The 26,170-nt window shown below is 35.0% G+C and overlaps 1 protein-coding gene and 1 long non-coding RNA gene across 3 annotated transcripts in view; one reads left to right on the forward strand and one right to left on the reverse strand.

The window, feature by feature from the left end:
* Positions 1-26,170, forward strand: part of LOC140748355 (uncharacterized) — a 364,249-nt gene that overhangs the window by 26,063 nt on the left and 312,016 nt on the right. The window lies entirely within an intron of this gene.
* Positions 19,949-25,383, reverse strand: LOC140747694 (uncharacterized). 2 transcript variants are annotated; one of them, XM_073080235.1, is made up of 3 exons: positions 25,261-25,383; positions 24,831-25,054; positions 19,949-24,216 (listed from the first exon to the last, which is right to left on the reverse strand). In XM_073080235.1, exons 1-3 carry the CDS (start codon positions 25,316-25,318, stop codon positions 23,938-23,940), a joined length of 561 nt encoding a protein of 186 aa, XP_072936336.1. In that variant the 5' UTR covers positions 25,319-25,383; the 3' UTR covers positions 19,949-23,937. The 2 variants fall into 2 exon arrangements, with proteins under 2 accessions (XP_072936336.1, XP_072936335.1); XM_073080234.1 differs by having other exon boundaries at positions 25,195-25,333.

Here is a 26,170-nt window from a genome sequence, read left to right on the forward strand (position 1 = left end):
CTTCAAATTCCGCATTAATATACTGAATGTTTTATAACAGATGAGTCCACTGCCCAGCTGTGGCCGCAAAATGCAGATCCGTCGCAATGTCGCTCTGCAATTTCGCCATTGTTTTTGAAGTACAATGAAATGGGCCCCCGCTAAAATAGAAGTAGTACGGAGTTAGCATATGAATAAAATGGACAAAGCCGCCCCACGGCGCAGCGAATCTTATTAATCACCGGAGTATAGGGTTGTATGAATGGAGCCATCATTCTTTATGATCTAATTATAATAGCTATTTATTACAACTGCAGGCATTGAGATAAAAACTGCGATGACTTTTAGATTAAATCACTTAGAATGTCATAATTATACGTAGACACTAAAGCAACTAAATCGAGTAAAGCGTTGAATTTGTCTGTCGATCAGTCACAGTTAGGTTAATATAAGAATTTACGGAATGTTGCAACCACACACGCGCGGGGACTCGAAACCGCAACACGTGTAGAGTATGAAAATGTTGGTAAAATAAAGCTAATTGCATAGCGCGGTGTATAGCCGTGATGTTCTGTTTGTTACCCTTAAGAAAAAAAGTTGAAGCGCCTCTACCATTACAAATCCGTCAAAATATACTACTTACCATGCATACTCCCATATTACATTGCTGATATTCCGCTTTACTATATCACATAAGCGATTACTGCTTAGCTCAACCTACTGGATCAAAAGTTAGCTGTATTTTTTATCATACAAGCCATAACATTCATCTTACCCGCTAATATCAGTAACGAAGGCATTTACTAATGAGGAACATAGTAGATACTTATGTCGAATTATATTATTACGGTCTTATTCATAAAAAGTTATAGCACACTTATAACGTTGCTATAGTAAGATTGTCAAAAAGTGTTATTCATAAACGCATTTTAGGCACTAAACCGTTCTATAAACCTTCTATAACTTATAGAGGCCAGAACCCTACTATAACAGTGCTATAAGGCAAATATGGCCGACTCTCAACAGCTGATTCGTGATTACTAACCTAATTTGACAATACGTTTTTAATAAATTATGTCAATGTCCATTTTGTATACAAACTTGAAATAATTTATTTTAATATCCGATAAATAACATTATTATATCACTATTTTAAATTACAATGCAAATTTTACAAAGCTTAGATTATTAAAAATCTAGAAAACCGTCCACTTCGAAGAACATTGCACCAAAGAGTGATCCGTTTTCTTTAAACGATGAAGACTTTCGGAAGCGTTATCGCTTTAATAAATCGTCAGTAAATTTTATAATTGATCTCGTACGTAATGATCGTAAATTAGAACGCAGAGGTCCTGGTACACCTTCTGAAATACAGGGTTTACTGCCATAAGATATTGCGAATGTTTACAAAACGAAACTTAATTGAATTTAACTTTATATAATTAGGTATATCAATATTACATAAAACATTAATATACAACCAATTTTCACTCCTTTATCTTTTAACAACTTTTGCTTCACATCCCATTTTAACAAATAAAATATTTTTAAATTCGCGGTATTTACAAATACAATGACACTGACATGTTATTTGGTTTTATTGACAACGCATTGACAAGAATGTCAAGACAGAATATTTTGTTAGTACGAAATAATGTCATTTAATGATGTTTATCTATGGATATTTGTCAATTTGTTCGCCGAACTTCACTATAATGGCAACATTTTCATTTATAGTTGACTTTAGCGACACATTAGTTATAGGAGGTTTATGAAACGTTTATGAATAAGCAATTTTATAGAACGTTTTATAAGCTTATCGAACACTTTAACTAATGAGTGCTTAAAATCTATAAGCATTTTTTATGAATAAGACCGTTAATATTTACTTATAGGGCCACAAAACCATCTTAAAATACGTGTTACGATGGGATTATTATATGAATGATATTAATGGTATCAACCCCAAACAATTTCTGCTATGAGGCAAAAATGTAATACTCTGCTTCTTGCGAAAATAACCAATGTGACCATACGAAAATAAAAACAAAATACAATTTTACGGTCTTATTCATAAAAAGTTATAGCACACTTATAACGTTGCTATAGTACGATTGTCAAAAAGTGTTATTCATAAACGTATTTTAGGCACTAAACCGTTCTATAAGCCTTCTATAACTTATAGAGGCCAGAACCCTACTATAACAGTGCTATAAGACAAAGATGGCGGGCTCTCTACAGCTGATTAGTGATTACTAAACGTCAGTAGGATAAGATCTATGTTACTAACATAGATATATTATCCTACTGACGATAATATATCTATGGTTACTAACCTAATTTGACAATATGTTTTGAATAAATTTTAAATGGCAATGTCCGTTTTGTATATAAACTTGAAATAATTTATTTAAATATCCGATAAATAACATTATTATATCACTATTTCAAATTACAATGCAAATTTTACAAAGCTTAGATATTATTAATAATCTAGAAAACCGTCCACTTCGAAGAACATTGCATTGCACCAAAGAATGATCCGTTTTCTTTAAACGACGAAGACTTTCGGAAGCGTTATCGCTTTAATAAATCGACAGTAAATTTTATAATTGATCTCGTACGTAATGATCGTAAATTAGATCGCAGAGGTCCTGGTACACCTTCTGAAATACAATGTTTACTGCCATAAGATATTGCGAATGTTTACAAAACGAAACTTAACAAAACATTTATATCCAACCAATTTTCACTCCTTTATCTTTTAACAACTTTTGCTTAATATCCTATTTTAACAAATAAAATATTTTTAATTTCGCGGTATTTACAAATACAATGACACTGACATGTTATTTGGTTTTATTGACAACGCATTGACAAGAATGTCAAGACAGAATGTTTTTTTAGTAAGAAATAATGTCATTTAATGATGTTTATCTATGGATATTTGTCAATTTGTTCGCCGAACTTCACTATAATGGCAACATTTTCATTTATAGTTGACTTTAGCGACACATTCGTTATAGAAGGTTTATGGAACGTTTATGAATAAGCAATTTTATAGAACGTTTTATAAGCTTATCGAACACTTTAACTAATGAGTGCTTAAAACCTTCTATAAGCATTTTTTATGAATAAGACCGTTAATATTGCAGTAGTGCGGTCGTTTCGCATATTGGTTTTTGATACTGTACGGAGAGTACGGAAAACACAGTACTCTTTCTAGGCTATTTTATTAAGTTTACGTTATTTTAAAACTACTTATAAAAGTACGACTCGAATTCATGAACAATAATTTTACATTATAACAAATTAATTTTCGTTTTTTTATGTTAATAAAATATACGCAGAAAATTTAGCATTTATCTCATCGTTTTTACAATTCGAAGATAAATAAATCAAATTGGTATATAAGAGTATTCATCGTAGGTCGAAGTATGCGGGTAAGCCTTACATAGAACAAAGATTCCACCATTAATTCTCCTATTTATTCCCTACAGCAGCAGTATATTGTGAAATAGTCTGAATAGAATCAATAGTTCGTCAGTTTTATATTACAAAACTACCTATTCACATTAATAATTTTAACATGGAGACAATAAGTTGTTTATACGAGTAGCAATCAGACTTTCTGATTAGCGATCTAATTAGGGAATTATATTGTTATTAAAATGTATTGTTAACGAATGTATTTCATATTTATAAATACAATTACATGATTACATTTCAATGGTTTTATAAGTTAAATATTTTGTTAATTTAGTTCTAAATTTTATATTAAAATAGATCTCTAAATAAAAGCTATGAGCTCGTATATGTAGTAACTGACACAAATCTAAATAATGTTGAGTGGTGAGGAGTTGAATGGGTGACCGGTATTTCTACATAATAACAGCAATGTTAGGCGCTGCTGTGTTCCGGTTTGAAGGGTGTGGTAACAGTGGTGGAGACAGACTTTTCCGAAGCGTTCCAGCTTAGTCCTCAGAGGTAGCGACGCATCTGTGGTCGAGTGTGTGTGTGATGCTCGTCTGCTACTCCTATATTATACAAAAAAACCTGCTAAAATTTGTTGGACGCTTCAAAGGCCGGTTTGATTGACATAGGATGGTCACCTCTATCTTCCTTTCAATTCCTTCAATCCGCCGTGCAAACGTTGCAAAAAATAAGTTGAGATTGGAATTAGCAGTGGGTTATAAAAATATACTAATCAAAGTAAACGACTCTACATAAAGTTTAATTTATTATGGATTAAATCATACAAATTTAATACAATCTAACTTTGTGTTAATTATCAATACTTTATGTATAGTTATATATTATTTCTGTACTTATATTCAGAGATCAGATTTTTGAGCTAATGTAATTTTTCATTTCCCCTAAAAGGAAAGCGCGCGGTTCACCGTCGCTCCACAAACGTCATACCTACAGCGAAAGATCAAAGGCTGGTTCTTTTAAATTTGAGTAAAAATATTATTTTAAATATAGTAATGGGTTTTGGTTAGCCACGACCTCATATAGAACATTTTACTTTAAAAAAGTAAAAAAATAAACGTTATCCAGAAGTGAATTAAAATACGATCTACTAAAATAAAGATGTAGACTTTCTTGATATTTAACAAAAATATAATAAGTAGGTACACCTGTTGCTTATTCAAGTTTGTTCTTTTTTTCTTTTCTGTTTTTGATCTATGACGTTAAATCATATCAAATCATCTGTATTTCCTTTAATGAAACCGATTATAATCATTCATTAACCGACTTCAAAAAGGAGGTGGTTATCAATTCGGCCGGTATCTTTTTTTTTTATGTATGTACACGAATTACTCCGCCGTAAGTGGACCGATTGTAATATATCTTTTTTTATTGTATAGAGACGAGCTGGAAGTTGGTCCCATTTAAATATGGTTAGGATCCATCGATGGGTTCTGGAGAAAATGAGGGGAACTCCTCCACCCATGTAAATATAACAGCTATAACTTCGCCGTTTATGAACCTATTTTAATGCCTTTAATTTCGTGTGTGTACAATTGCTACAAGTTGGTCCCATTTAAATATGATGAGGATCAGAGTGGGTTCTGGAGACAAAATATGTAACTCCTCAACCGATGGGTATAATTGAGTTGTGTTTGAAGATATTTGGTGTAGGTTCTAATGAAATTACAAAACCAGTTCATCATTGACTATTTAGGGGTCTGATAATGTGGCTCGGAGACAAAATATGTAACTCCTCAACCGATGGGAATAATTGAGTTGTGTTTGAAGATATTTGGTGTAGGTTCTAATGAAATTGCAAAACCAGTTCATCATTGACTATTTAAGGGTCTGATAATGTGGCTCGGAGACAAAATATGTAACTCCTCAACCGATGGGAATAATTGAGTTGTGTTTGAAGATATTTGGTGTAGGCTCTAATGAAATTGCAAAGCCAGTTCATCATTGACTATTTAGTTAGGTTAGGTTGAAACATATAAGACAATATAAAAGCGAGCTAATAAGCAAGCGCTCATATTAGACACGCTGTTTACATCGTTATCCAACGAAATATATTGAGCGCCGACTTCATAAATATGTACTAAACCAACATTTATTTCAATTATTTTTTACTTTGTAGTGACATAGAAGTCGGTTGTATTTTTTTGTTAAATTTTTTTTGACATTCTTCTTTTTCACCGCTTTAGATAGATCACCAAAAAATGGTACACAAAAAAAATACGTCAACGAAAACTTGTCGGTCACATAGTTGTTTGATATTGCATAATATACTTTTCGTATAAATGGGTACAGTTTTAAGTTTTGTCTAGAAAAGTAAAGTGCATCTACTTTGTAACAGAAGCAGAAATCACAAAGTTACACGTTTAAGTGAGAATAACCATACGTACAGTGTTGCTAAAGTAAAATACTGTCAACTAATAGACATAATAAAATGTTGGGCATTACAGGAAATATTATAGGAATGCAGGATAGAAAACCTTAAGAGAGGTGACATTTAAGTCGATGTGTAATATCGATACGTGTAATGTCTATCGATGAAGTCCAATATCAATTTATCTACAGAAGACAACGCAATAAAACCTCCAATTACAATTGGAGATTACAAAAGTTTGGAAAATCCAAAAGTGCACGACTCATAATGCTCATTTAATTATGAAATATAAAAAAAAAACTTAAGTCGTTCAAAATTAATTGCCGAAAAAACAGCTGTAGTAGGAAGAAGGTACTGCACAAGCGCCCCTAGTGGAATAAATGTACATAATATCTACAGATATACAGTCTTGTAGTTTTCGTTTTTTATTAATTGCAATTAAATGACACTGAATTAATTAATCATTCGCATTCAGTGACCTACAATCGTCGATTAGAATTAAAAAAAAAAAATAACTCAAATGATGGATTTTTTCACAAGTTACAGTGTTTTCAGGTTTCACACATGACGGACAGGAATTTTTTTTGACCTATTTTGGTGTTTTTTTCCAATTCTATTGCAGTAAATCAATTTTTAAAAAGTATGGAATTAATCTCCATTAAATTATCTCGACAATAGTATGCAAAATATCTTGATTCCGTGAACTATCAAGGCTATAATAATAAAAATAGCCGCCAAAATGAAGCGAAAAAAATTTTTCGATCGTAAAGCACTCTCTGATGCTTCGCATCATGAGTCGTGCAATTGAAGATTTTATTGCTTCTTCCACTTCATCTTACTTAGGATATAAGCTTTCCATCATTAATAATTGTAACAAATACGTAAATATTCCATTAAACGTAATTGTTAATTCAAGTCATTTTACGACAAAAAATATTATTAACTCTTGACGTAGGTAAAGCATAAATTGTCTACTCTTGGGTGAATTGATAAATTGTGTATTATGAATCATTATTCACTAATTAGGTGTGTAAGAAATCATGTTTCTAATACGTATAAATATTATCTATCAAAATAAAATAAAATCTGATTCAAAATAATAATTATAAAGGTGTCTTGGCCTTAAAATTGTTGAAACAATAGGTATTCATAGAAATAATTCAATAAAATATTTTTTGTGTTTTATTTTTAATTCTATTTTTTATCATATCTTATTATATCAGGTGTGAAGAAAGGGAGATTTCATTCACGGCTCCCAGAATTCCTGGGGTCGTCAAACAAGTACCGTAGGTACATGACGTTATGAAGCTTTACTATTAATTACTTTGATTGCAGTGGATTCAAACGCTAGATATGGAATACCAATGTACTTACAACCTTTTGATGCCTCGTAATGCAGAGTAACTGTTGAATAAATCCCAGTACTTGTTTTTGAGAGAGGTACACGGGGATTGACACTGAACGACCGTAAAAAAGCTCCACTGTGACCGTCCTCGGCGCTAGGTAGAGAACACGAAAGTTCTTCAAGATACGCGATCTCAGTTCTCTGAGCGCGTTGCTTAGTCAGGCTCCGCCTGGAGCGTAACGCACGCCACACCGTCTGGTGTGTACTACGGTATACGACCACACATAACGTCATCATTCCTGAGGTCGCTGGCCGGGCGGTTCGAGCTCTCAGCCAAGAGGCTGAACAGGCTCAGGCAAGAGTAAGAACTATTGCCGTCTACAACCCCGGAAGTACCCTTTTAGTCGATAATTCCGATAAGTGATAGGTCCAAATGTTTGCAACCTGATGATGCAGTGATATCTACTTAAAATGGGAGTCTGTGGCATCTTAAAACTTCAAATGATTATCTCTAGGTAAAGCATATAAGATGTCACTTAGTGTCGGGTTTTAGCCATTAAGAAATTTATTTTAAAGATGCATGGCATATTTTGAGCTGATATTAATTATTAAAGGTTAAGAGACTTCATGAGTACAAGGGCTAGATTATTTAAAAATGGAACAAGTATTTATGTTAGATATATCTTTTACTTTTGACGGATTTTACGTTGATCGCATTTTGTCTAATGTTAGTGAGTTGTTTGAGAAATAAGTTCCTGAATGACAGAACTACAATCAAGTAAATCAGCAATCATGCGTACCAATTAGTTCCGGGGTACATATATGACCTAGTGCGTCAGAGCATAGAGCATGGAGCATGCGACAAAGTCGGCACTGCAAGGCCATCGCAACATGTCAAGTTCGTCGGTGGCACCGCGTACATATTTCGCTAAAGCGCTACAGTAACAATAATGGCTCAGTCCCCATTGTTTGGGCCCGTGGCACATTACGCTTTTGTCTCTGCCCTCTGCCGTTCCTCACAATGCGGCCAGGAAACAAGTGAGCCTTTATTTCGCCTCTTTTTGTCTCGGAGTATCGCTGCTTATTGTCTTCATTCGATTGTTCGGAGCTCTTCAGAGGGCACATTGTTGTGGAGTCCGTTGTTAGTGCTGAGCTTGCGGATGTGCAATGTTCTAAGTGTCGTTTGAATTTTAATACGGGCGATACAAAGTGCAGATAGAAGAGTTTGTTGTACTCGGCTCCCGTGGGATGTTCTCTATGAGGCGTTCTTCGTTCCGTTCTTTCGCATATGGCTTGAAAACTATTTGTTTGTTTTCGAATGTTTTATTTAGACAAGGTGGTATAAAAATTGAGCTTACAGATTATTTTTATTTTTAATTATAATATACTCACACTGAAGTCGACTTCAATAGATAAGTGTGTCCACTATATTAGTTTCATTTCTATCAAATTAAAACAATAAATAATCACGTGTTAGTCCGAAACAAGTGATGTAAACAAAAATCAAAAAGAAAACCAAACAAAAAGTGAAGCGTTGTTCCCGACGAAATAACAATTATTCCACGACATCATTGGCCTCATTACCCATTTCCTATAAGCGTCAGGCGCTGACCGTACACCGGTATCTCTTTATCTGCTAGTGATACAAGCAGAAGCATCTCTAGTTAGCATTGTTCGCAGTTCTATTGTACTGCCGGCTTTGTTCAGGCACGCCCCGTTTTTCCTTTCCGCTTCGAAGCAGTGTGATGTAGCTGAAATTAAGATCTACAAGGGCTGTTCGTGTAATTATCCTATCCTTACAGATGTGTTCTCATTTCAAATTTAATACATAATTGTACAAAGTGAATATGAAGTTGTGTAATTGTACGTGTTTAATTTTATCGCAATTACCTTGATTTTTGTGTATTCGATATCTTTATTTATTTGTGTTACCAGCAGAAGCATCTCTAGTTAGCATTGTTCATACTACTATTGTGGTGTTGGCTTTGTTTGGGCACGTCCCGTTTTCCTTTTCTTTGCGAAGCAATGCCAAGTATAAAGTAAGGAGTGCAAGTGCTGATCGTCTTATAACGCTGTTGAAGGACAGACGCTTTTAAGGAATATTATAAATTATTATATTTTTTAAATTAATTAACTTTGCAGTTTTTGCTGTCAGTATTAGACATGCGCCAAGTGATTTTTTTTTTAAATTTCTTTAATTAGTTATTGTAAATAACCAAAAATATCTCAATATCTGGTCTTGTTCATTTGCATATAGCCGATGCGTATATACCATTTTTATATGAAAGTCTTCCAAGCTGCAGCATCTCTAGTCAGCATCGTTTACGTCCATTATTCTGCCAGCTATGTTGAGACACGCGCCGTTTTTCCTTTACGCTACCGAAGCAAAGCGATGCAACTCAAAGTAACGGTCACAAAGATGATCTATAATAATTATGCGTTTGATATTTAGTATACCAAGCGATATGTAATACTGTTTTAGTAAAATTTATAAAAGTGCTTATAGTAATTGCACTTTTCGTGTTTCTTTAGAAGTACACATCACTTTCATTTGTTACTTATTTTTTTGAAATGGTATGATACCATACCAGTTATAAGGTTATTGAAGGTGGTAGAACCCTTTGTGGTTCGACTCCGGCGGCACCACCGCCACACCTATTTCTACCTAATAACAGCAGTGTTAGGCGCTGCTGTGTTCCGGTTTGAAGGGTGTGGTAAGGGAGACAGACTTTTCCGAGGCGTTCCAGCTTAGTCCTCAGGGGTAGCAGCGCATCTGTGGGCGACCTCAGGTAGGAATACCTAATCATATCTGGGGTTGATTAAAGATGTCCATGGGCGGCAGTAGCCACTTACCATCAGGTGGACTGCATGCTCGTCTGCTACTCTTATATTATAAAAAAAAAAAAAAAATAACAGAAACTGACCTCTTTAATTTGTAGTCTATATCTTTGTATGTGGAAGTGTGACAAGCTGCAGCATCTCTAGTCTGCATTGTTCACGTCCATTGTGCTGCGGCTTTGTTCAGACACGCGCCGTTTTTCCTTTACGCTACCGAAGCAATGCAATGCATCTCATATTAAGGGTTAGAAAGATGATTCACGTGACTTACAAGATGATATTTACAAACAAATGAAACATTTGCCTATTTTTTTTTTAATTGTTAAACATACACTTGTATCATTTTAAATAGTGTGATAGATAGAAACTTTAAATTATGATTATTTTCTTTCTTCTTATTGCAAAAATGTTAAGGTTACCCATTATAAAAACACTACACAGTGCACGCAGGCGGAGCTGCGAACGTGAGCTCATATAAAATATGATAAATGTTCGACTGTACGACGTACGAATTGTTAGCGATTCACCGGCAGTGAGAGGTCTTTACAAAATCGCCCCACACGGTGTCCCTTTCCACGAGCCCCATTCACATTTCCCGCGTTTTCCATATACAATATTGCGACTTTGTGAGGCTGCACGCTTCTCAAGTCTCCAAATAGTCCATTGACGAGCGCCGAGCAAACTCGCTATAGCGAATTAACACTATTCATGAGAAGTTTTCAAAGAGGACTACTCTCATACAATTTGGTGGCATTCATAAAGATTCACTCCTTAGCTAGCCCGATGAATAGCTTTATGGAAAATATTCTATATTTTAGCTGAAGCGCACGTGGAGATCTGATTTCAATGCGCTATTTATGCGTTTACTGAATCTTTTGTTTGTTATTTTAAATTCGGCGTATTCATACATTAATCAGCGTGTGTTTAATTTTATACGCTCAAAAGATTTTAATCATTGCCGTTTATTACTAATTTTCCAATAATACATCGAATTAGGGTAGGAGTGGACAGCCAATAGTTGATGTAAATTGTACAGGGTTATGTAAAAAATAAAAAAGAGGATAATATTTTTGAACAAGGTCGTGGCGCTACTGTAGTCGTATTCTAGAGTTTTTTATATAACGGATGTAGCAAAGAAACATACAGTCCACCTGATGGTGAGTGGCACATAGGATTAGAGTTCTACCTGCGCTAGGCCACAGGTGCCTGGGTGCCACTGAGAATCAAATTGAAACGCCTTGTATAAGTAAATATCTATTTCTTCTTGGATATTTAAAACCAATATAATTACCTTGGCTTACAGCAATGGCGCTACTGTAAGGCTGGTTCCTCCAAATTTGAACCATGAAGTTTCCATGAAGATACTACCTTCCGTGTGTGTTAACGTAGAGGGAGATATATTAGTGTAAGACGAACTTTAGTATCATAGAAAGGAAGTAGAAAACCTATGATGAGTGGTGTCTAGCTCATAGAGCAGTTAATCGCCAGCTCTGGCGGAGGGCGAAGAGCTGTTAATATTAACCCGTTCTGATGAGCGCACTCAACTAAGCTGCGTATTTTGTAACAAACTTTACTTTCGCCACCAAATTACGGCGCCATTAGCTAACCCTCGTCTAGATGAGGCGAGGAACAATTACCTCGGCGACAATAGTGCTCGCATTGTAAGGCTATCGTTCTAGAAACAGTTGTTCCAGGCGCCACTGAAAGAACACTCGCCGAAGCGGGTGCAGAACAAAAGATGGCCCAATTGTGTTACCAGCCAGCCTTTTTGTACTTTTTTACCGCCAAATACTAAAGAGTAGGTACAATAGAAATTCAAATTATAGCATTTGGACGTGATTCAAATTCATACAATTCAAATGTACCTGCGAAAGTATTCAGGAGCTTTGTGAAGACAGAATATAATGAAACGTTACGTAATTTTAATGCGAATTGCGAGAGATACAGGAACAAGATGTTTTCTCTCTAGTGTAATAAGAGAACAAACACCAACACGGTGTTTCTTCAAATATAACGGGAAACAATGAAGGTCAAAAATGTGATATATAGGTACACTAAGCCCCACATAATCCGTCGTTGCTCCCACGCCGTCGGGTACCTTTTGAAGGTTTCCCCCTCGTCAAAAAAAAAAAAAAGGCTAGGTGGATTGTTTTTTTTAAACAAAGACTTATTTCTGTAATTGTTACAGCTGCAAAGCTCGCATACACTGAAGACAATTGATAGACAAATAACATATACGTCTTTCAAATTGGCTTACTACCAATTGGTAATAACTTGTGTACTTGTAACTGTAAATATAACTTACCATATTCAGTGTATTACTGCAGTGAAGTTGAATGTCTTTAATAATTGGTGTTACATGAATACACGGTAATTTCAATACATATTGAGTGACAATATTTCCTCTTGCCTATACGAAAGTAACGTATCAGTGTAGCGGTTGAAGAACCCCACACATCACGATTACTAGGGATGGCGATCTGAGATCGATTAATCGAAGAATCGTTTCGCCAAAAATATCGATTATTTTAATAGATTTCCAGTAAAAGACCGATTTAGCGAATTGATCTTTCATCCTAGAAAATCGAAACTCGATCTTTTAGAAGTTGTTTGGATGTGTTATAGACATTTTTTGCTGACGAATACTTATTTGAGTGCTTGTTTGATCCTGATGACCTTTATTTTTTTCCACTTTCTTTGCTGAAAAGGTCAAAAGGCGATATTTGGAGAATCGATTCTTTGGGCCTCGATTTTTTGTGAATCGATTTATTATACTTCGATTCGATTCGTTTTTTTTCGGAAAGAATCGCCATCCCTAGCTAGCTAGCTAGCGGTTACGCAATTTATAATAATTCAACGTTGATTGGATAAAGTTGTCACAGTCGATAAGTGTTCGCCAGGCAGATGCAAGTGGCATTCGACAACCATGTAGCGTGGCGTGTTCAATACAGTCTGAAAAAATCAAGAGTTACCGTGTTAATGATGAACCTTCAGGCTGGATAATTGTGTCTCTATATTGCATACTTGAAAATGAAATAATTGAACAGAATAAAAATGTAGACAAGACATCGCGGAACATTGAACTAAAACTGTATCTATGTGACGTAGCGTCTTTTTTTTACGAGGGGGAAACCTTCAAAAGGTACTCGACGCCGTGGGAGCGACGCTGGGTTTTGTGGGATTTTTACCATAGTAAAACGCCCCCGGTGTCCTCCGGACTTAGGGATCTCCGATGGAACACAACCGGAGTCCTCCGAGCGCGATGCCCCTAATGGGCTTTGCCCTGGGGGATCAGTTTACTACCTTCCCGCACATCTGGTGTTTACGACGGTATGCGACCACATACACCACCCTCCTTCTCGAGGTTGCTTGCTGGACCGTGCCAGCTGCCACTCTTGCCGTCCGCAACCCCGGAAGCGCCCTTTTAGTCGCTTCTTACGACAGGCAGGGGATACCGTAGCCTCATTCTAGGCCCAGGACTACAGGGACAATGTGTAACCGTCCTGGATTTGACTGTCAGGTTCTTACCTGAGGGCTAAGTCAGCGCCTCTTATAAGAGTAATTTCACCTTTCAAAGCAAAACACAGTGCTTAACACTGCTGTTGATAGGCAAAAACAAATGTGACGGTGTTACCACCACGAGGCATTCTACCACTTTAAATGCTATCTTAAATATTTACAATGAAAAAAGATTCAACCTTCCCTTATTGCGTAGAAGCGGAAAAATAAATGAACGGAAACTTTCCTTATATTTAATTCAACATCAAATTACGTACATTATTTAGGTTATCCTTTAGACCTGAATGGTGTTAATTTATTTCTGAATCAGTAAAACTCCCGAATGTGAAACTTCAATAGGAAATTCTGTCGACACAGCCCAAATTGTATATGGAAAATGTGGAAAACATTAATGGAGGCTGCGAAAAGCGATTCGAAAGGAGGGCGGTTTTGTAAAGGCTTCAGCTGGTTTCAATGGGCCACTGTTGAATATTGCTCATTGAGCGATATTTTCTTCCTTTTCAGACACAGCCCATACCTAGATGTGTTTAATATATGGAATAAATATTATTTCATTTAAATAAACTTTTTTAATTATGTTTTTGTCTTCGTAGAACTATGATAATGTATCTTGTTTGTGTTATTAATTAATCAATAATAAAGTAGTATACTCATTTTTTCGTAGCTTCGATTGTGGGTCATGTTTAAACATTAAATGAATACGTTTTTGTTGAAGTCATAGAGGACAGCCACTCACAATCATTTAGATATACTTAATTAAAAGTAATTACTAGAAATATTTCACTACTGTATTTTAAATTAACGACTCGGCAGGGTCGGCAAGTCTATCTACATTCTACATGGATTACCTATGTAACATGCTCTATGGTGGCAACACCAAAAATGGTTTTTAATTTGTTTTCTATGTAAATTGTTTTTCATTGCAGTCCCATTTATGTAAATAGGTATAATTGTTATCTCAGCAATTTAAAAATTTGTATCCAAAGGGGTGCTTATAGATTTTCCCCCAAAAAATAATCGTAGATTACGTACAGGAATGCAATATTACGCCTTCGCTGTAAACATTTGTTTTTAAAGTTTCATTTAATTTTGTAAGTTTGTAATCTACACTCATTATTTATGGGGGCAATCATAGAAGAGAAACTTTATTTTTCTGTTTCATGGGTGCAATAGATATCTATACATTAATCAGGGCGTGGTATTTGTATACTCTTTGATTCAGGAAGAAGAAAAAATGACGCTTCATATTGTCAACCTGAAAGACGGACATATCACTGAAAGGTACATAATAATATGTACTTACCTAGAATTTTATATCACTATTTAATTATGTTTTCTTGCTTATAAAAATCTATACACTAAATATATTTTACGGGTTACTAATTGTTTATGCACATCAAAGGATATATTGTACAAGTAAAATGCCATTTCGGGTAACGAAGCCTGCAAGTGAATACCCCTGCGTAGTACAGCCCGTCTACGAAGTTAAAGGGTTGGACGCAAAGTGCTTTGCCAAAGTGGTGGCGTTCGCTGTGATTCTTATTGTTCAAATTTGTTTATTGTTGGTGTTTTTTTGGCGCACCGGCGCCTCGAATCCGTGATTTCGTCTTTATTCGTAGCTTATAATGTACTTTTGTAATGATTAATTATATTTTATGGTATGTACGTTAACTGCGTTATAATTTCAGCATTGAAATAAATCAATAACCTCATAAAATAGTTTTATATAGGTAGATGATTTGTGATAAACCGTTTTATACTAAAGTGCTTACATATTAAACATTTTTCGAGTATACTGCAGACGAGCATTGATAATCCCCGTAATAAGCCGCAGCCCTATGAGCCGTGAATGCCAAATGTCAGAACGAATCAACCCCCCTCGCTTCTTCCAATTTGGCCTATTCACCTGATCTGCGTATTGTATCGTGTGCGTTGGGCATAATTCTAGAATTTTATATACTAGTTCACTTTTAAAAACGTGGTCAAAATTAGTTCAATACCGAATTCAAGTCATAATAATAAACACACTTAAAATATATCTACATCAATCAAACAAGCATCAAATACCTACTTCTTAAACTTAAATTTAGCGTGAAATAAACCGTGGTAGTCATTTGTATTCAAGAAACCTCACAGTCAAATAATTAAAATAAGAGACAAATTAAAATGGTGCTTAAAGTAGGTATAACATTTTTTTAGTTAATAAATAACAAAACATTTAAATCAAAAGTCAGAGAATTCTATCTAAAACAACATCTAGGGAATTAATTTAGTATTATCTATATATTATTATTATATTTGTTTAATTTATTTTCTACTATTTATGCACTTATGTGTTTATTTTATTACCATTTATATATAAATATATGTATACAATATTATTAGTGGGTATATTGAATGTACTATTTACATTACACATATTTGATTTTGCTAGTGCCGTCCTCGCTGATCTCTGCTTAACCTAAAGGTTGACTGGTAGAGAATGCTTATAGCATTAAGTCCGCCTTTATACCACATTCTAGGTATAAGAAGATTAAATAAATAAATAAATATAAGCTTTTTATAATATAGGAATAGCAGGCGAGCATGCAGTCCACCTGATGGTAAGTGGCTGCTGCCGCCCATGGACATCTGTAATCAACGCCAGATAGGATTAGATATTACTACCTGAGGTCGGCCACATATGCGCCACTACCCTGAGGACTAAGCTGGAACGCCTCGAAAAAGTATGTCTCCCTTAGCACACCCTTCAAACAAGAACACAGCGGCGCTTAACGTTGCTGTTATAACGCAGAAGTAGGTGTGGTGGTGGTGCCCCCGGAGTTTAACCACAAAGTGTGCTAACACCTTTAAACGTTACACTAAGATTTCAATAGCTATTATAAGGGTAAAGCGATATTGTATTGTACAAGAATTTATGTAAATTAATTATGCCAGCCCGATGAAACACAGTTTAAAATTTTTAATCATCATATGATGTTAATGGACATCAAGATTAAAACAAAAGAATTTTCCTAAAAATCAAAAGATGGAATCAAATCTAATTCAACAACCGGAACAACACCACATCTAGCTTTAGATAGATACACGTCGCAACAATGTGTTCTTAGTTACGTCGATAAAAATATGTGCTTTCTTTATGTTTATAAAACACGATACCTAATGAAATAATACCAAAAGGGTTGCACTTACGAAAGCAATAAAACATTAATATATACATATATTATATATATCATGATACATATGATCTGGGATTGTTCAAGACAAGGGTGAATAGGCTACTTCTAGGCAAGCGTGTTTTGTCTAAGGCTGCATCTTACTCAACATCAGATAAGGTTGCAGTCAAACGTAAGCCTACTGTAAGATTAAAAAAAATGTTTTAAAAATTTGTCACTAACGAATGTCGATGATCCGTAGTAATAACCCGGCGGCGAGCCCTGTGTGTCGATACTGTCAATAGCTACGAAAGGAAGGAAATCACTCGCCCCGTTCCCTCCAATTTGGCCTATTCACCGCAGATCTGCGTATCGTATCATATGGTATCATATCCGGAGTTTTACATCATCCCCGTTTCCGGGTAGTTTGCCGGAAATTTGCTTATTGACTTAATGTTCTTGGATATCTTGTTCTAGTAACCAGTCTCGGACTGAGGCCATCGTAGGCCCGGGGCGGAAAGCTGAATGGCTCCAAGTCTAATAAATTGATTTTTCAAAATTACAAATCGATACCTTCATTCGCAAATAGCGCTTCGGTGACCTTTTTGTCTGAGCTCTTTCCTGAATAATAACGATATCGTAGTACAGGGTTCAAATAGCAACATGTCAACCAAGTATAGGAATTGGAAAAAAGGTTTTTCTGCATTATATTAGCGACGTCAATCGCCACAAAACTCTGCTTTGATGGTAAGCCAAGTACACATGAGATATTTCAATTTATTCTTTCGTATAGCTTAGGTTAGGCTAGCGCAATAAGTATAATTTTAATCCTGTTCGGGATTAGATATTAACAGGTGCCCATTAGGACATGAAGCACTATTCGTGAATTTAAAATAAAACTACCCTCAATATTTCTTACCTTTCAGATTAAGTAGAGAATCGACCAGTGGAAATCGTAATTTCTTTGATTCCCTTCCATTGTACAGCCGATAAAAGCGACACTTTGCGCCCGTCTGAATGAATAAACCCATTATACAAGCACAAAAGTGGATATTCCAAACAAAAACATCACTGTTGCTATTATTACAGTATAATAAACAATGCCGCTATGATTGGGACAATGTACCGAATACGTAAAATATAATGTTTAATATAGGTATTATGATAGTGCGTTTGTAGGCACGTATTTTTGAGATTAACTGAATGGGTATACAAAACAATTTTATACCTACCGTTAGATAAAACGTATACTAGGTTGATACCTACCTAGATGATTCTAGGCAGGTATTTTATAAGTAAGTAGGTATCTATATTGGCTTTTTAATTGAAAAAATATAGCAGGTGATATTTAGGTAGGTAAACAGCCTAAAATTAAAATATATTACTTGAAATCTTGTAAAACTTGAAAATTCATCAGTGTTAAACGTGAAGGGAAATATCTAGTACAGACGTAGGTATTAAAAGTTGTCGAATAAACAATTCAATTTATGCTATAAAATAATTTGTGAATGGTATTATGATGATTGTTCTCCTATTCTGTATATTTTAATTTAATACTTCACATTGGCATCTAACGCCATCTCTTAGCAGTGGTATAATCGTTTTGTTGCATCACTAGCGCCATCTGTTGGCGTTTGCTCCTATACAAGTTTCTCCACCAATGCAGGTGGCGTTGTAATAGAGTTTTATACTGTCACTAGATGGCGGTCAAAATCTACAGCAAAGCTGCGCATAAATATTACTAGATGGCTCTTTTTCATATACCTTTAAGAGGACTACATTAATAGAATGATACAGGTATCCATTTTGTGTTTTGATGATGTAAGCACTTGTTTACAATAATAATAATGGATAGGTACTTAATTAGATTACAACACATTACAAGGACATTTGTATATAAATTTGTCTTCAAATTCAGCGTATCTACGTATGTTGTATTGTAAAAATTACCTTTATTCCTCTTATTGGACTTAATAATCACGTAGCAACCTACACATGTGTGTTTATCTGTACATTTATGTAAGATAGGTACTTATGTAGGTGTATATATGTATAATTAATATAATTGCTATACTAAGCCTATATCTTACGTCATTTACTAAGCTTACATTCTATAAGAATAACATTAACTTTTCCATACATACTGATTGTAGAACTGAAATCATGAAATGGTGATGCATTTGCATCACACTGACACGTTTCACACAATTAAGAAGATGGAAGAACCGAGGAAATATAGTTCAACAGGGGAGGCACCGTTAGTTTTCAAGCATCATCATCATCATCAACTCATTACTGTCCCACTGCTGGGCACGGGTCTCCTCTCATAATGAGATCGATTAGGCCATAGTCCACCGCGCTGGCCAAGTGCGTATTGGTAGACTTCATATACCTTTGAGATTTTTTTATAAATCTCTCAGGTATGCAGGTTTCCTGACGATGCTTTCCTTCACCGCTTAGCGAGCGATAATTAATTTCTAAAACGCATATAACTTTGAAAAATCAGAAGTGCGTGCCTGGGATTTGAACCTCGGGCCCCTCGATCGAGAGGCATGGTTTCTTAACCACTAGGCTATCACTGCTTTTGTAAGTAAGTTTTGAAGCAGTTTGGTGGAAGGGTGTAGGTGCTGGATGACTTAGGAATATCGAAGACAGTATTGGTTACATCTATGATATTCTATATGAAGTTGGTTTATGTCCATAGGCGGCAGGGACAACTCTTGTCAATTTACCCGTTTATTACTTCAGTCTTGTAAAAATACAATTAGTCTCAGATAAAGGGGACCACACATGCGCTGTTACCACTGAAGAGAAGTTTTTGGCTTATCGTACGGTAATGTTTTTACGTACATATTTTTAATGATAGTAAGTACTTATTATGGTCTTGTAACTTGTCACTGCTCCTTAAGATCTACATTCTACTTTCCTTACAATTCATATTCGTCTATTATGCATTCCAAATTTGTTAAGTAGATAGTAGCAGAGCTGTTTATCAATGTCGGAATAGTTTCCTCACGGTTAGGATTATATTGGCACATTGCCCACAGTGGGACGAAATGTTTACGCCACGAGAGCGTGACAGTCTGTAAAATATCTTGTGTGACCAAAAAAAAAGTTTATTTTCGTTGTCGCTCTACTATCTCTTGTTTACACGCGATTACAGGTTAATTACTAAATGTCAGTTTAGAGCTAATTTTGAGTTATGGGATTAATCATGAAGATTGCTAAAAGTGGATAAAAAAAAGAGTGTTGTACATATAAAAATATTTTATTAAAAACATTTTGGTAACATTTAATAAGAACACTTAGGTAAAAATAAATCGACCTCAAAATCATTTTAAAAGAACAGCCTGGACTGGAAGTTCACGGAGGAAACCGGAACAGCAAAAACTAAAATAAATAAAAACAATGATAACACTCTAGGCAGACATGTCTAATTGACAACCAGAATTAAGGCATCGCAAGAATAATTATTAAGTACGATAAAATACCTACGGCTATTATTATAATTACAACAAATAATTGCCTAGTGTCTATCGTTCAGTTGTTTGCGCCGGCCGCGGGCTGCGGCGGAGCTCGCTGGCAGGGAACTTCTTACATCGAGTATTATTGCCACTAACATTACCTCACTTCACTCACGACACATCGCTTGCCACTACGCCATAATTATACACTACTAAATACTAAAACATCCCAATTATACGAAGCTATGTTAAAATTTTACCTAACTAATAATAATATTAACATCTTCGGCTAATTTTGATACTAAAATGATATAACATCATCTCATATTGTACTCTTAACATTACGCTGGATTAAATTATGAAAGTGAGGAATTAAACATGTTACACATAATATTGCAAGCATTACTGAGATTGTGCACGTTACGTGTTTGCATTAAAGTAACATTTGAAACTTATACGTTAAGGAAGGATTGCTTATACTGAAGTCGATGAGGCGGGGCGGGCCCGGGGGCCGCGCCCTTACAAACAGCTATAATAAAGGAACAGTCATATAGATTAAATTACGAGCATTGGCACTTTCAATATTAAATCTTAATTACACTCTCGAAATAGCACTGCATATCAATAACCAACTTAAAAACTAAATTCAGATCAGTCGTTTATGATATCACATCAAAATAAACAGGGAAATACATGTGATTATCGATTGGATATAATATATAATATATACTTTAACTTTTCAAAAGAGGTATTAATTTTCTTAAGGGTTACTAAAATATTGAGCTCTGCGCCGCGTGCGACGCACTATATCACCATAATACGAGAACAACATTGAACCAATAAGTTTTGGTACTTGGAGTTTGTCTCCGAGTTAACTCTATTTCGCTAAACCTACATAATGCTTATCAGTTATACGTAATACACGCAGACGCGCGCGACGTCCGGGTCGCCTCGTCTAGGCAAAAAACCCTTCATCCTTATACAATTTTCATTATAAAAATACTGTCATTTGACTACAGTTCAATGAGAAAAAATATTTATCATAAATATGAATGAACGATAAATATAATACAACATATAATATTAAGTATAATATCGTGTATAATGATTTGACTAAACAAAATAAAATGCATAAAATTGAAATGATCAAAACACTGTAAAATCACTTGAAGACACTTAATGGAAGGTACTAAAATTGATATCTCAGAAGTATTCATTCAACGAAATAAATAGCACAACAACCAAAATATTTGGCAATGTGGATTAAAATAAAAATTAACACTACTACCCTCCTCGGCTGCTAACTTAAAAACACAAAACTGGAATGCAAATATTGCATCGCACCTCGGCCTGTGTCGGCGGCGCGCGGGCCGACGGACTCGCTACGTAAGGACACATTCACAAGAGCTAGTACATTATAAAACTGTGCGTATCGCTCCCAATACTTTGTTTTGAACTACATTCGATTGAAACTTTGTCATATTATAAGTTAAAACTAAAAATAATCTGAATGCAACATTGATTTTAAATAGGTAATCATAACAACCGTGAGTATGTGTGACTGAGGATATAGCACACTATTTTTGTAAGCGCCTCTAAATATACTTGTGACACATCGAAAGTATATTTAGAGGCGCTTTACAAACTGAGGCATTAATGATCACTTTTATCGATAATTTATCACTGCAGCTGCATTCTGAGATCCATGCTATATGTTCAGTCATGACCCACTGAATCATAAATATATAAATTAAATTTTGTAAAATATTCACCTACTTGTAACGACTTATGTTCATAGCCCAGTATATTGATTAATTATATTTAAAAATGAAAACTGAAACTTACGGTGATGACTCAAGATAAAGCAGTTGATAAAATGCAACACAAATATAGATTGTGATAAAATTCCAATGGATGTTCTGCTACTAAAAGTAACACGATAAACAAAAAGGAAAATTAATGTGTGGATGTTGGTCCCTTCCAAAAAATTTGCCAAACATTTAAGCGAATTTCATATTAGTATGTATAAAGGAAATTTTGATAACTACAACTGTATTGTCTCATATCAACATTTTTTTATAAAAATAACTTTGTGGGAAATATGTCAACATTATTGTGTACAAATACTCCAGTTCCAATTTAAAGCTGATCACAACATAGCAGAACTAAAGTTGCACAAAAGGACAGTATCAATATTCATTATAGTTAGTATGTTATACATTAAACTTACATTATATGAAGAGACTCACACTATTAAATATCTTGACTAAGTTAAAGAGACCATGGATATTACACTTTATATATGCATTTACATAGAGATATTGCCAGTCTGTCAACGACACTTATTATAATTTCATTAGATGCCCAGCATCTGGGCATATCAATGACTCAAACGTTTTAAAACTGTCTGTAACAACTACTAATACCTTACGAATATCTAATCACTGCTTTAATTTGTGATGATATGCACTGATAACCCATGTTGACTATGTTCTGTATGGGCTCGTCAATAATTAAATGAGTAAGCTTTATACTGAGTTTATAGGAATTAGATTTTTGGGCAATGTATCAAGATCATATCCTTTAGATTATATGTCATCACTATTATTACGTTATGCTCGGACGGTAAAACCACCAATCATAATTAGACCTTAAAATTAACTTACAGCTTGGCTTTAAATTCGTGCCACCATCTCGTCAAAATCGTAAATAATATAACATCCGAGAAGCAGCCTTTTGGTTTAAACAATGACAATTCTATTGATAGAAAATGACTGTGGAATATATCTAAATTATCTCTAGAGACTAAACATTATCATAAAACAATATTTAAACAATAACAATTACATGTAATGGTGGGAAATACTAACACATAATGATATTAAATGTAAATGTCAATAATTTAAATATTGCTTTTAGTCATTGGGCACAAAATCCAATGGCTGAATCAGTTCAACCAGTTGATTTTATACTAATCCATATAAATTGTATACTCCAACAATTTATAGATAATATAATATGCAAATTAAAACAAATAGATTCTTTGGATAACAAAACATTAACATTTCTAAGAGGAACTAAATGTAGCGTAATTATTTAATACATTTTCTGTCTTTGAAGAAATAATTTATATTATGTCATTGGAATTGGTAGTGATGAGTTCTTTTTTTTGTGAAATGCCGATTTTGAGTAAACTTATGAAGTCTTATGGCAATGCACGTTAAAGTATTAATTAAGCCTAACTTATCTATCACACAATGAAATAAGTTAATAAACAAAAACAAAGTCATTTGTATCGTCACGCGCTTCACAGAATTTGTCAAAAAATTGCCTTGTTTAAATTAAGATCACAGTATTAAGTCACGATTAAAATGTAACTCTACGAATTCGCGAGACGATAGCCGCATACATATTCCACAGTCATCTGTAAAACTGGGTCACAGCAGTGAGATTACCAAAACTACATATATTATTAGGAAAATGTCACACAACCACTGACTTTAGCTCAAATAAAATAAAATTGTTCAAAATCAAAAAAGCATAAATAAACAATGTGTAGATAGAAAATAGTTAATCCCTGGCATTTCACTAGAAAACATCAGGTCGTCATAAATTTATCAAAAGTGTTATAAGGAACTAAAGTCACTGGTTAAAGTTTATGTGGTGATACGAGCACCGACGTGACAGAATTTTAGTCGATATGCACCCTGATGTGTCCCAGTGATACTCGCTCAACGTTCGTTTGTTCAGAGTTTAGATTGACTCGGTGGCGAGTCATTCTGTGGCAGCCACAACCCACGTGAAGCCGCAGAAACGGCAGTTGTCTTTTACGTACTGTGTGCGTGTTCCATATGGCCCCAACCGGTGATACTGGGAGCGGTTGGCGAAGAACAGCGCTGGGTTGTTTGGCGGCAGCACCGTAGCACGGTAGTTCCATCGAGCTTCCGTGAGATTACTCATCAAGTTTAGGATGTCACGCCCACCATATGTGATCTTCACTTCTTTGATTTCCTTTGGACGTGGCTGTGGTTGCACTACGTGTTCGAACAATTTCTGAAAAGTTAACAAATTGCACTGTTTTAACAGTATATTTTGTCGATTTACCAAATAAACATCAATCTGACATAGTGTTGTGCCAGTCTCAAGTAGAATTCCACCCAACCCATCTGTACTACTACAATAATTGCAATTTTTAGAATAGACAGAGTCCATGACTTGCAGTTATCACGTAACCTCGGCTGTTTCCACCTGGCGCATAAATGCCCACTGGCAGATTTTATAGCATTAAAAATATTATGATGAATGTCTTTGTTTGATAAGAAAATAATTATTTTGTCAACACGAGTTGAACGTCGAACAGCATACTAAATAAAGAGCACATATATTTATGCATTAAAAAATGCGAAAACTGAATATAAGAAACGAAGCAAATTAAATTGTACGAACGTTACTACGTATTTAGTAAGAATCGTACATAACAACAGAAGTGCTAACACTTGCTAATCGTAAGTTATGGTCGCCAAATCTTTCCATTATCATACGTCAGTTGTACACAACATTGATATGATAGCGTAAGACATTCGCCATTACGGAATATTATGAAAATAGAGAGGTCAAGGCCAGGACGAACGCAAACAAAATAATGTAAAATTGGATTTATTACTCACCTTCTCTGTTGTTTGAGGACTAGACGGCAAGGAGTCACTCACAGACTCCGATTTGAGTGAGCCTAGCGAGCCGATACCGCTAGATTCACTGGAGACGGATGGACTCGGGCTCGTTTGCGACTGGGAGAGGCCCGCTATGTCTATGATATGCCCGAACGAGCTGAACGAGTTAAAATTCTCCGTCTCCAACCCGGATAGAGGTAGTGCAACGCTTAAAGCCATATCTGCAACCGAAAAATCACGTCTATATTGTAATTACACGTGCATAAACGCCACTCCGTGCGAACACTTATTAGCTATGTTGACAGAAACTAACGCGCCAATTTTAGACACTCGCGATACTCTCAATCGATTCACCACTCACCTCTGACTAGATTAGGTATCACAAAATGTAAAAACACTGTATTTCTATGAGTAAAACAATAATTACCGAAAAGCGTAATCCCAAATAGTACCAAGCCTCGACGTAGTTGAAAGAGATCGAACATTTACAAAGTGAAGTTGGCTAGATGTCCCGAGTTTGCGTGTGCGTGATGTCGTCGAGCGGCAAACGGAAGTTGTTTAGCATAGTTATTGCGCAGTAAACGAAGATAAGCATTAAAATAAGGATTAGACTGGTTCGTTTATATTTGAAAAAATATTTTTAGTATTTTATCTATAAATCATTTATAAATATATGCCTGAGAATTATTTTTTTTTATTAAGAAACTTTAAACTTACCTACATTTGACTCTGATAACAGCGCCATCTATGGGACTTACGCGAACTAACTCAGGAGAATATAATGAAAAAGGTTTGTACGCACATTACTAGATGGCGGTGTCGTCGAACCTTCTCGCAGCCGTGTTCGCTTCGCGCAGCCGTTTACTATACAGACTAACAGATGGCGTTGTAATATAAGTTGCATAGCGTTAAAATATTAATATTTTAGACTGTTACTATTTTGGATTCGCTTGGTCTTATGTGTATATATTTTTTAATTCATCATAATTCTCAAAATAATTATTATACCTCTGTTATCACTTTAGCTTGAGCATTCGTTATATTTTAATTTATATTGTTCAGTTAATAGGATTTTTTCGAGCGAATCATAATTATCTTACATTCAGTATGTGGTTTATTAGTAATAGGTAGTTATTAGCATTAAACGGTAATGGCATTTGCTTAAAACAACACAGGTAATACCTGTACACTATTATTATATTTAGGTACAGCTAGGTACCTACAGTACCTACAAGTTAACCTTTTAAGTAGTTATTTGAGCAGGTAGTTGGATAATTTTAAGTAGCAGGTATTCAGGTAGAAGACAAGACAACTATTCTACTTTGTTAATACCTAGT

Source organism: Epargyreus clarus, unplaced genomic scaffold (genome assembly GCF_041222505.1).
Source record: "Epargyreus clarus isolate Ecla_fem2 unplaced genomic scaffold, WU_Ecla_fem_2.2 ptg000015l, whole genome shotgun sequence".
NCBI lineage: Eukaryota > Metazoa > Arthropoda > Insecta > Lepidoptera > Hesperiidae > Epargyreus > Epargyreus clarus.